This window comes from Oncorhynchus mykiss, chromosome 4 (assembly GCF_057628025.1).
Source record: "Oncorhynchus mykiss isolate SJ-2025 chromosome 4, ASM5762802v1, whole genome shotgun sequence".
NCBI lineage: Eukaryota > Metazoa > Chordata > Actinopteri > Salmoniformes > Salmonidae > Oncorhynchus > Oncorhynchus mykiss.
Genome location: NC_143025.1, coordinates 24,470,798 through 24,482,802, shown reverse-complemented (window position 1 = coordinate 24,482,802; position 12,005 = coordinate 24,470,798). Strand labels below are relative to the sequence as shown.

Here is a 12,005-nt window from a genome sequence, read left to right as displayed (position 1 = left end):
GTGTTTGGATGTTTGGGTTGATAATTTGAGGAATATAAATTGAGCCAATTCATTATGGGTACCTTCCCTTTACCAGACGCCACCTCAGTTTTAGTTTAGGTGAAGACCGAAGGTTATAACAACAAAGTCTTACAGCTTTAGAATATAAAGAAAACACACTGTATTACACATTATTCATCTATTGGGGGATTAATACTTATGTTAATATGCATTTTTGATGTATATTTTTCTAATCATTTTTCAATTTACAGTGATTCATAGGGAACAACAATCTGCCTGGGTCAACCAGAACCACCATATGCACAGGCTTTGTCATAGAGAAAACAGGTATTTAACACAGACAACTATTGTATCCAATAGAACCAGCAAGGTTGGACAGAGCATCAGGCAGATGCCCCCAAGGCTTGGTTACCCAGTGACAATGACAGGTCCCCCAATATGGTGGACCAACGTCCATTTTAAAGGACGTTTTTTTATAAACATCATTTAAACATTTGAAAGCTAACCTGGAAAAAGAGATGTTAGACAGGTGAAACATCAAAAGCATTTTTCACCCCATCTGTTATGGTTAGCTTTACATAGGCTATTCTGAAAAGGAATGGTTTGCCGAAGCAAGCATAATATGCAGCATGTTCAAATGAGGTACCAAAATGTGGTGAAAAGCAGCAAGCAGGTGTAGGACTAAACATTAGCTATGGTTAAGGTGACATTTCAGCAACCAATGTACTGCCCACTGTACTGTGGGGTTGTGGGTAGTATTGCAGCAAAAGGGTAGTTTGTGTTCCTTTGTATTTGCATACTGTAGCTTCAATATTACTAATATTTTGGAGGAGATGAGATAAACTGGTATGGTAGCTAGAATCTACATACTTTTGTTTTATAACCAGTACCTTAACAGATGTGCAGGCAAGTGTATCAGTACCAGCCTTTAATAACGATTCTCTCCCTCTTTCTAAGTCTGTCTGCCTCTCTCCAGTATGAACACACACACACACACGCACACACACACACACACACACACACACACACACACTCCCTGATAACATCTCAAATAATATTTGAATAAAGGGACAGTGCAATTACGTTTTAAAAAAACATAGAGATGAGAAAATCGCTCATGGGTACAATTTCAATTATTCAGAGAATACATTTTGGTTGTGCGTAGCAGTCATTAGACAGACTTATTGTATAATCAATATTCTCTGTAGTGTGCCATAAATATTTGACACCCTGTAAGCGTTCCCTCCTTCCTTGAACTCCTGAGGTTAGCGGTGTGTGTCTGGTATGGCAGTCATGTAGGACATGCCATAACTGCCTGCAGAGAGGACATTATCTCCCTCCGCAGCCTGCATCCTCTAGCAAATCTCACATGACCAGACGCCTCTCCTATGCCACGGTGACACCGTAAAAACTGCCGCTTTGCTGCCAGCCAGAACTCCCTGCCCAAACGAGCTTAGACAATCAATTTCCCGTGGCTTTGCTGGGATGGATGCAGAGACGAGACACTGCAGTTTATCACAATGCGGCAGTAGTATCATTTAACTGATAGCGCCTGACACAAAATGGAGGTCAGATGGATGGTTGTTTGTGATTTCAATGTCTCGCCACATCCCAGTATTCTGTGCTCTGCCGGTACAGAGGATGATCTGATGACCCCAACAGGATACACTGAATCCTCAGACTATCGGTAAAATGATCCTTTCAGATTTCCTGTGTACTGGGAAATATTCAATCATGAAACATGGAATGAAATCCAATCTGTCAGCTAAATGTTTTAAATAAATGGGTTGTTCATAGTACAGTATTCTGTAAACCTGTCCTCTAACAAGTACATTCTAATACAGTGGATGGACATAGAGTGTCCTCCATCCATTGAAATGGTAATTCCATGGCTCCAAGGAGAGGGTAGGTCACAAACCCAACCCTGTAAACCACAGCATGCCCCAACTCCCTCAAAGTGTTTCAGAGTAAGAGGGTACTTGAGTTATCAAACCCATACAGACAAAGGGATTTATACGATTGTTGTATATTAACTCCTGGTCAGTGAAGTTCCCTCCATGCTATCGATACGTTATTTTTCCATCTTTTTCTGGTTGCCTCTCCACCTCCATCAGACACATCTTGACTTCACCACATCCTGCAAGTCAGACGGAAGCTAGGCTGGATCAATCAGGAAAGTAATCTGGGACACCTCGCCCGCCTGCCTCCATCAACATCGATCCGCATCTACTTTGCCAAATAGATTTTTTTATCTTCTTCTCTGTGTGACTCAGAATAATACATGCTCTATGCACGGAATTTTTCATTTAACTGCTTGACTTTTTCCCTTTATGACGTCCACTGTTTCATAGGATCGATGGAACCTTCCCAGAACCCCCAGCATGCCTCAACCCCCTCAAAGTGCACTCCACGCTTCCTAGGGTCAAAGGTCAGGAGATGAGAAGGCAGCCCGTCACTTTTAATTGCAGATGCGGAGGTGAGCCTCAAAATCCAGCTCTTTAAATATCTACTCTTATCTCAGACTACTTTGGAGACATCAGTCCTACATTTGGATGAATTCCCTATTTTATTGTCCAACTGTAGATTCTTATATAAATCCCAGAATATATCCTCAAAACAAACGTAAACTATTCACTGGTTATACAATAAATATGTTGTGAGTGTATCCAAGGTCTGCTTTCTTGAAGGTCATAGCCTGACATTCTTTAACCGTGGGCTAAATCTCAGATAGACAGCTATCCTCGTCTCTTGTCTGTGAAACTCCACTTCTTCTGGAAGCACCACGTGCAGCAAATGGACTCCTCACGCTAACTCACTGGCTGATGAAGCTTTCTGCTAGCACCTTAAATCACCCTCTCCTTCTCCCAACTCTGATGATAATGGAAAATACAATGTATCTTTTTTTAAATTATTTTAAAGCCAATGCTAAAGCAGAAGTAAATGTCAGCCAGACTATGTTCAGGAAACGTACAATTTTAAACAAAATACCACCTAATAACCACTAGAAGGGAAAGGTTGGTAGAGCCTGAAACTTTTTCTTACACAACTGAATTGTAATTAGGCCTGAATTCGATCAAAATGTAATCTAGCTTCTCTGTAGTGCACTTTTTTCTTGATTGTTTTCATGGTATTGGAGTAGTAAACTGTCTTAGTCAAGAAAAGGAACGTCGGGACCTACAGACTGCAGTCCCCTGCCACAGCCAAACCCAGGGTGGACTAAAGCCATTTGTACATTGGCTAAATCCCAACTCTGCACCAATGCATGGAAGCAGGAAATTGGTGAGCATCTTGATTCTGAGATGACACTTCAATTTATGTGGCTTCACTGACCTGTGCTATCCTTCCCCTCCCCTGCAGTAGTGTGAGAATTCCTGGCCACCTGCCTGGCAGCTTGGCCATACCCTGTACCTAGAACCCTGAATGTTTGGCCCCAGCCCTGGGACCAGGGGACTTTGGAGGTCCTGTCCATGAGCCAGCAAGGGGACAGACGATGTGATCTCTGCAGGCTGCCAAAGGCCTGCTGGAACTGAACACAGTGGTCCACTCAGAGGGCCTCACAGCCTCATCACTGACTAAACATCAATACTACATGCAGCGGACTAATCATACTGCTCATATGAATGATCCCTTAATAGGTTATTAAGTCTTCACGACAGATTATGTGATTTCATTTTAAATAGTTTAACTGAAGCAGATAGTAACTCGGAACACATATTCTAGAGAGAGAGAGAAAATGAGAGATTCTGTCAGTCTGTATCACCCCATGTCATCTTACCCCAGTCTTAAGGCTGATTCCCAATGACAGGGCCAATACACTGTCACCCCTCACAGCACACACGCACAGCACTCTATCACTCCTATATCCGTGATTGGACCCTCATCTACACGAGTGGGATACTTCTGAATTAAGGTGACATTGCCTTTGGAGGACAAGGAAAGCTACCTTTGACTACAGTACAATGCAACCTTGGTTTGTATTAGTTTGCATTTCAAGCGAAACCCCATTTTATTCTTGAGGTTGTTTTTAGCCAGTGTAGAAGCCATGTTCCACTGCATCAGCACCAGGTGTCGTGAGGACGTAGCTGGCAGGCAGCCATGTTCCTGATCAAGCATCCTCTCATTTCCTTGCTAACTAAGTAAGGTCTAAAATAGAAATAATATGTAAAAACCCCAGCCTAGTCGTAATTAAATATTTAAATGTTTTAGTTCAAATTAGAACAAACTAATGTACTTGGGACTCTAGTTCGTCAAACCTTTGAGCATGCCTAAAGACCTTTCCTTGATTGTACTTTTAATTAATGCCGATTTGAAGCTAGGATGAGTCATATTTGCTCAGATAAAACAGGTATTTAAAGATGTACAAATAGCCTGTAGGTAAAAGACCAGAAAAGAAGCTGCAGCAGGGCAAAGCCTGGTCACACACACACACACACACACACACACACACACACACACACGCACGCACACACGCACACACACACAAGGCCCAGCTTGAGCAGAGCAAGACTCCTCCTAATCTAATCTAATCACTGCCGCTGATCTCTTTATAACCTTTATTTAACTAGGCAAGTCAGTTAAGAACAAATTCTTATGTTACAATGACAGCCTACACCAGCCAAACCTTCCCCTAACGCAGACGACACTGGGCCAATTGTGCGCCGCCCTGTGGAACTCCGAACCGCGGCCAGTTGTAATACAGCCCAGGATCAAACCAGGGTCTGTAGTGACACCTCTAGCACTGAGATTCAGTGCCTTAGACCGCTGCGCCACTCTGCTTTCCCATCCGCTGCTTCTCAGGCTGCCTGCCTGGGTGTGTCTCCAATGACCAGAATGTGAGACATTTAGAGACCGTTGAGACAGTTAATACATACTTTTTTTGAAGAGCAGGAGAGACATCGGATTCATTATAATATCCTTGTATGACAGTATAATGTACATTTCTGTATTAGTATCCCTTATTTTATGGATCTATCTATGTGCAATACATTTCATCGTACTGGTACCTATCCTAGTGCAAGCTCTATTATGCATCTAAACAGTAGTATTCCACTAAAACTGGTGTATCTGTGAAACTAACCCTCTAATTATTAGTAATACTAACTTGGAGCATATCAGGTCATTAGAAAATTGGAAACAGATTGAAATATTTTAGGTCCAATAAAAATTGGCGACTCTGTGTAGATAGGAAAAGGGTTTGATCATAAATTAGCTTCTGCTGCAGCAAGAAGACAAAAAGCCTAAATGTATACTCACAGCTACAAGATTACCCCTCCTGCATATCAACTAAACCATAAAATGTGGCATGCATTCAAAATAGAAGATTAATCTCCTTCTGCCGTGGTACAGTGTAATTGAAAATGCCCACAGGAGACTATCTATGTTAATATAGTATGTGCAATGGAAAATTCTGAAACAGAGTTTTTTTTTCTCAACAGCATGCCGGGGAGACATGTATTTGGAAGATAGTAGATCACATCTATCTCTCCGGATCTCAACTTGCCGCTTCTATTTATTGCTTCCAATGTTTATCTGTCTTTATAGATATCTGCAGTACAATTCCTATTTCCATCTAGTTTGAGGAGAACATGTTACAGTTGATATGAAGGGAATAGGCATATACAGGATGAATCCCTTTCCTAAATGTCTGCTCTACTGGCGGTGATCAAATCTCCCTCATGCTTGCCTCAGCTGTTGACGGAGATAGTAACATAAAGGTATGAGCCATATTCCTATTCATTCTTGAATACCTTTAGGTAGTAAAGCTCTCCACATGTCCTTAATAGGGAGTTAAGGAAGCTACTGGCAGTTCCACAGTCATGACCCCTTGTCAGTGGGTGCTCTGTCCTCTACTGGTCTGTTGAAAGGATGACCTTGAAACATCCTTTAACATCACAGTACGAGGCCACTTTACTTGGCAACGTTGAACAATGAGACAGAGCAACTGCTAGAGACACCAAGCCTGCTGCTGCTTCTATCTTTTCTCCTTTTCCTGGGATGCAAAATGTAGATCAGAGGAGTGTGCAGTTTGTGCACAGTCTCAGGAGGAACTGCCACTCAAACCCAAATGTCTGTATGAATACCAAAACACACGGAATACAGAGGAGGATGAAGAAAGAGAACTGTAGAAATAAGGAAGTCGGGGTTCTACTTCCATCTTTGAATGAACCGAGATGTAGATAGGATATATGAATATATATTCCCTGATTTTCCTTTAGAATATTTACTCAGAAAAGCAGGAGCAAAAAAACAAGAACATGACCCCGTGTTTGCTACCGGGTTGTGTGCGCTAAGAATTTGCAGCTGATTATTGTCTGTCTGTGGCAATTTGAATTTCCGCCAAAGGAATTAGGCTTGTATTATTAAAGCATTTCCCCTCACAGCTGAATTCCTTCGCCTCTGTGGAAGCCTATTACATTTTTTAAGAAACCGTTTTCTTGATATTCATGTATGTTTAGTCTTCAAACAAAAGGCATTTTTAAGAACGAAGCCATATAATTGAGACAATGGTTCAGAGCGGCTTATTCAAATAGGCATTAGCTCATTACTTCTGGCTGTTTTGGGTATAGGCTGAGGTATGTTGAAGAGGAGTAAATACATTCACTAGAAAAATGTTTGTGTGTTCTTTGCTTTTACATTAGTATTATTAATAACGCCAAAACATTTATAGGGACACATTTATTTCACTGCTTTCAAACTCATAGTATTATCAATAAAACAAACTGCTTTTTTAAATCAATTATACACAAGCCACATTTATGGCACAAGTTGGAAGTAGAAATGCAAATCTATTTTACAAAGCTAATTTTCTACTTGCATACATATATATGTGACTTATGTGCTTTAAATCTCACTCCAACTGACTTATTATAGATCCCCTTCAGGGCATAAATCATCTAAACATGCAATTATCCAACAACCGTCACTTTGATTCAGATACTCCCATGTTAGTGACCAGAAGCAGGCAGGCAGCAGATAGATAGCATGAGACGATTGAGTGGACACAAACATGAGCGTGTCATTTCAGCTGGGAGTTGCATGTGAATGTCCATCTACAGCTGTGACTAATTACCCACGCTGCTCAGGGACTGGAGACTCAGTCCAAGTCCTCTCCCAGAGGCACCTCAGCATGTCAACAGCAACAACACCATACCATCTCACACAAAACATTGGAGAGCTGCAGGGCGTTTATGGGTGATTTGTCCACATCTGGCTATTCAACGTTTCTACGGTATGATTCAGTTGCTATGTAAGGGCGAGGCATGGGGTCAGTTATATTACTGTAATTAATGGTTAGATGCCTCTATGATAGGCATGGTACTGAACATTGATATCATGTATTGACTACAGATGGGTAGAAAGAAACTGCCCTGTGGAGTAACGGAGAAGTATTCCACTGTCCGTTTCAGTCAGCCTCACTCCTCTCTTAATTTGACAAATAGTAACCTTTTACTGCAGTGGGCTAACTCATGGTCACACAGAGTGTTTATTGGTAGTCTTAAACAGCCCACTTTGAAACAAAAGTATACACCTCACACACACAGTTATGGGCTTAAAAAAAGAAGACTCCTGTACCATGTCGGATATAGAGTTGAAATGTATTCAATTTTGAGTTTGCATCCAAATATTACACTTAATATATATCACAGAAGACTGAAACATAACCAATTGACAAAGAAACACCGGCAATTCGGCTGTTGTTTTAAAATAATGTTGATTAACTATGATATTATGAAAAATATGAATAACATACCACCCATGAGGCCACTAGAGGGCGATTTGGTCCTTTGACTGCAGAAAAGGGGTCTGGCTTTAATTTGCAATGTCCATCTACATCTGTACACTTGTCAGTTTTACTGGATCTTAGCTCTATGAACAACTGCATCAGCAAAGCATAGGAGAAAAGAAATACATGAACTAGCAGACAGCCATGACAAAACAGATATTTGAAATGGTTTAGCAGTTATTTACTGTTTATCATGTAACTATCATGTAATCCTTTCAAATATTTGTTTTACACATGTAACAATGGTAACCATTATATTTAATACCTGATTGGATAGATGGAAACAGCACTCAGCGAGTTGAACTTTGCCTGTTCATGTTTAATTGTCGTACAGTATTCTCAAGAGCACAGATTCTAAGGCGGAGCAAGAGAAGCTAATTTAACCACCACAAATCATCTTCACTGTTGTTCGGCTGACCCTCTACAAGCTTTAATACTCTTCTAACACCCACACGTATATCTCCTTCAACCATGACTTGATTAAGGTATAAATCATTATTTCTTCCAGGTGGACCTTGCCTCGCCTTGATCCTATCTTTGACTGAACTTGAGGCAATACAGGTCAGTTTTATAATGACTTCTCTTCACAACAATGGACAGCTAACCAAAGAGAACACAACCTGATTTTATAAAATATTCTTTACCCTATCTCTCATTCAGAATCTGAGAGCCCTGTTGACACGCCACTGTGTGTGTTAGCACCGTACAGTCAAGCGCAAACTCTCCCACCTTCAGGATCACACTCCCCACAGCTCTTTTCTCACCTCTCTACCCCAGTTCTCCCAATTGGAGGTCAGCAAAGTTAACAAGGGGTATGCTATGTATGGGGGGGGGGGCTTCGGCAAAAGCAAGCCTAAGAGCAGGATGGAATTAAGATCAAATTAAATCACAGATCACAACATTCAAAACTTGACGACTTGGTTTGAAGCACTAAAAGTACAAAAGCAGATATTTAATGCATTTCAATAGTATTTTCTCATTTTTATGACTTACAACACTGTTCAAGACATAACACAAGCAGTTGCACTGGCAAAACGGAAGAAATGGAATAATAGAAGACATACAGAGAATAACATTAGTGTTCTTGCTGACAAAAGCACACTAATTATTACCCTGTATTTTTGCCAATTGTAAGGAATGAGAATTGTTCTACTGACTTATATTAGCTATTGTGAAAGACGAAATAAGTTCAACAGATATGTGGAAAATGTGAGTTGGTCAAGGTTGGAGGCAAAAATACTGAACAGATTCTGTATTTGGGCCTATTTGTTTTTATTATTGTTCACTGAGATACGTTAAATATACTACCAAAAGTGGGTTTTGTTTAATTCAGGGCCCTAGAGATTGTTTGTTGTTTTGAAGCTAATTTCCTGCAATTCTACATAGTGTAACATGACTCATGACATCTTTTGCGTAGGCTATTTAATTATAATTACATATTATATTTAATATAATATGGATAGGGAAAATAAAGCTTAGACTATTTTCACAAATGTTATTTCACTAACAAATATGTCAAACATGTAATTTAATCATGTTAGTTACAAATATTTTCAATTGATAGCAACAGAGTCAGTCACACATTAGATAACTTCTGTAGGAATGAGAATTGGATGTTCATGAATGTGTCTATAAATTCCTGTATGCCACGTGAACTAATTGAGATGGTGGTTGCCTAACTCAGAATAAAGTCCTGTTGAGCTCATTTGTCTCATTTCCAAGTCGTATCTTTCATATAGCTGATGTTCCACTCCCCGAACCCTCCAAATGGCACGTACCACTTCCAAAGTATTATTTTAATTGTTTATTTTCTTTAGAAGGTCGTAACTCAGCCTCATAATGCCATGGAGACAAATAAAAAATGTGCATCGGAGTCGCGTCTTTCTCGTGGAACGTACAGCTTGTTTCTATCGTAACGCGCCGTTATATATCGCTTTTTAAACGTTTTTCTCCCTAACAAGGCATACCCCCTCAATTTGAGCACTGCCTACACCCCTCTGTGCCATGCCACCCACCTGCTCACAAAACCCTACCTCATATTAATCTGATCAACTCGACTCATTAGCATTGATATATAAGCTTGGTGCTGAACAGTGCTGCACCGTGGGTGTTGCAGCTCTGCTGGAGGGCAGTAGTAGTCTAGCTCTGACTGTGGTGACACTGCCCAGGGCTTGAGCCCCAGTGACAGACAGTGGGGTGCTGCTCAACAAGGAGCATGCTCAGTTCCACACCATAAACACTGGATATCTCCTCCTGTCTCTCTCTATCCTTCCTTCTCTCCCTCCCAACGCCTCCGCCTCCTTTAGCACTGAGTTACTGGCATGTCCCTCCATCAATACGCTACAGCGAACAGTTAGGGAGACAGGATGCTATCACTGTCACCATGGTTGGGAATTGCGTTCTTTTCAATTAGCATTTTGATTGCACGGGAATGAATAGCCCACACACAAACAATCAAATATTCACTTCCAAAAATGAATAATGCTTCCCACATTCAAGATGCTAATACAGAAGCTGGCAAATTCCCTTTATGACAGGGACAACATTTTAAAATCAGTATAATGCCATTTTAACATTTTATGAAATGTATTATTAACAGCATACAATAAGAGAACGTTTGATATGGATACGGGAATTTAGAGATCAGGGAAGACAGCCTCTTTGTGTATGCAGAAAGATAGGTTTAAAAAAGTTAGTCAGCCCTGCCATGTTGTTTTGGATGGATGGGAATTAAACTGAGTTCCTGGCAGGCACTGCCTCCAACCAGTTGAGGAACAGCCTGGGGGGGGCAGTCACTCTGAGCCTATTGTCAACAATGGACACACAAACAAACACATCCACCATGCAGCACAGACAAGCGCTACCAGAAGCATCAGAGGCAGAAGCAGAGGAGACACAGGCGAAAACCTGTCCAAGTGAAGGCAAATGTACACCAGTGCAGGCATGCGCATTACAGAGCCACTCACACACACACACACTCTATTTCTCTGATACACTACAAATTCACAAATGCAAGCTCACGACTGTAGTCCTACATCACATACACTGTCAAACATTACAAAAATAAAACCGACCAAAATGTGCACTATAATGCTTTGTATAGATACATAAATATACCAAGTATTATCTACTATTTACAATGCACAACATGATAAAGATATATAATGCAAGCAAAATATCATACTTAAAACCACACAATGTACTGTACATTTGCTGTGTGCAGGTAACATGAACAGTTATCTAAGACTTGTGCAAACCGATACCCATCGCCTTTTCCCAAAACTGGATGAACAACACCCCATTAACTGTTAGGGAAGGAAGGCACACTGAGTGAGGCATGGTGCTACTGCTGCAGGCTGTCGGATGGATGCAAGGGCACAACGAGCGGCTGGCAGGCTGCAGCCTCCTTACCATTTTAAACCCATTCCACTCCATTTGTGAGCCGGCAGACGTTTTCTCTCCCCAGCGCCTGAGCAAATTTCCCCCTGACTTGGAGCTCTCTTTTTCTTTCTTTCTCTCTTAGTGGTGGTCAGACAGTAGGCGGCTTGTGAAAGCAGGCATTCCCTTCTTCCAGAGACGCTGGGTGAGAATGCAAAAGGCTTCAGCGTGAGCTTTGGGCTGCAGTCCCCTCCCCTGTCTCCTCCTCATCTATGAGGTCAGAGCTCCCCTCTCTCTGGAAGGGTGTGCTGCAGCTTTCTCACTGGCTCCTGCGTCTGTCTGTCCAGCACCCTCCTCCACAAAGTTAACATCTTCACTCTGGCAACCTCGCCGATTCAAGGAGAGCTTGGCAATGAAAAGCTTTTTGGTACAAATAAAAGCTTTTTGATACCAGCAAAGTAATCAATCACTGCTAAGATCTTTGCTTGATTGAGTGCAAATAGTGATTGTGCCAGTGGCGCAAGCAGGATTCCGTTGAAGGACCAGAAAAAATAGGCGGGACAAAATTTGGGCACTCAAATCATCATTAAATGATCAAAAAAGCATAGCCTACCCTATACCCTACTGTAATTGACTGCACACAAAAAAACATCTAACTTGTGATTTCGCATTATTGATCAAATAGTCGTGTAGGCCTACGTAAATCCACAACTCTTGTATTCAACATGCGACTCACATAGACCTACACAAAATAAACAATTTTTGTATTTTATTTTATTAATAGAATATAAGACTAGAACATAATGCCCTAATATAACAGTAATGATCACAATTAGGCATCCAC

General features: G+C 41.1%; 1 protein-coding gene across 12 annotated transcripts in view; it reads right to left on the bottom strand.

Moving 5' to 3' along the window:
- Positions 1-12,005, bottom strand: part of LOC110521559 (ELAV-like protein 4) — an 83,101-nt gene that overhangs the window by 52,557 nt on the left and 18,539 nt on the right. For 2 of the 12 annotated variants that reach the window (XM_090231549.1, XM_090231553.1), the window contains exon 1: positions 11,195-11,435. The exons of the other annotated variants lie outside the window; for them this stretch is intronic. In XM_090231549.1, the coding sequence (XP_090087675.1) occupies positions 11,195-11,218 (24 nt within the window). In that variant the 5' untranslated portion in view covers positions 11,219-11,435. Of the gene's footprint in view, positions 1-11,194; positions 11,436-12,005 lie in introns of those variants that run through there. 12 annotated transcript variants of the gene reach the window in all.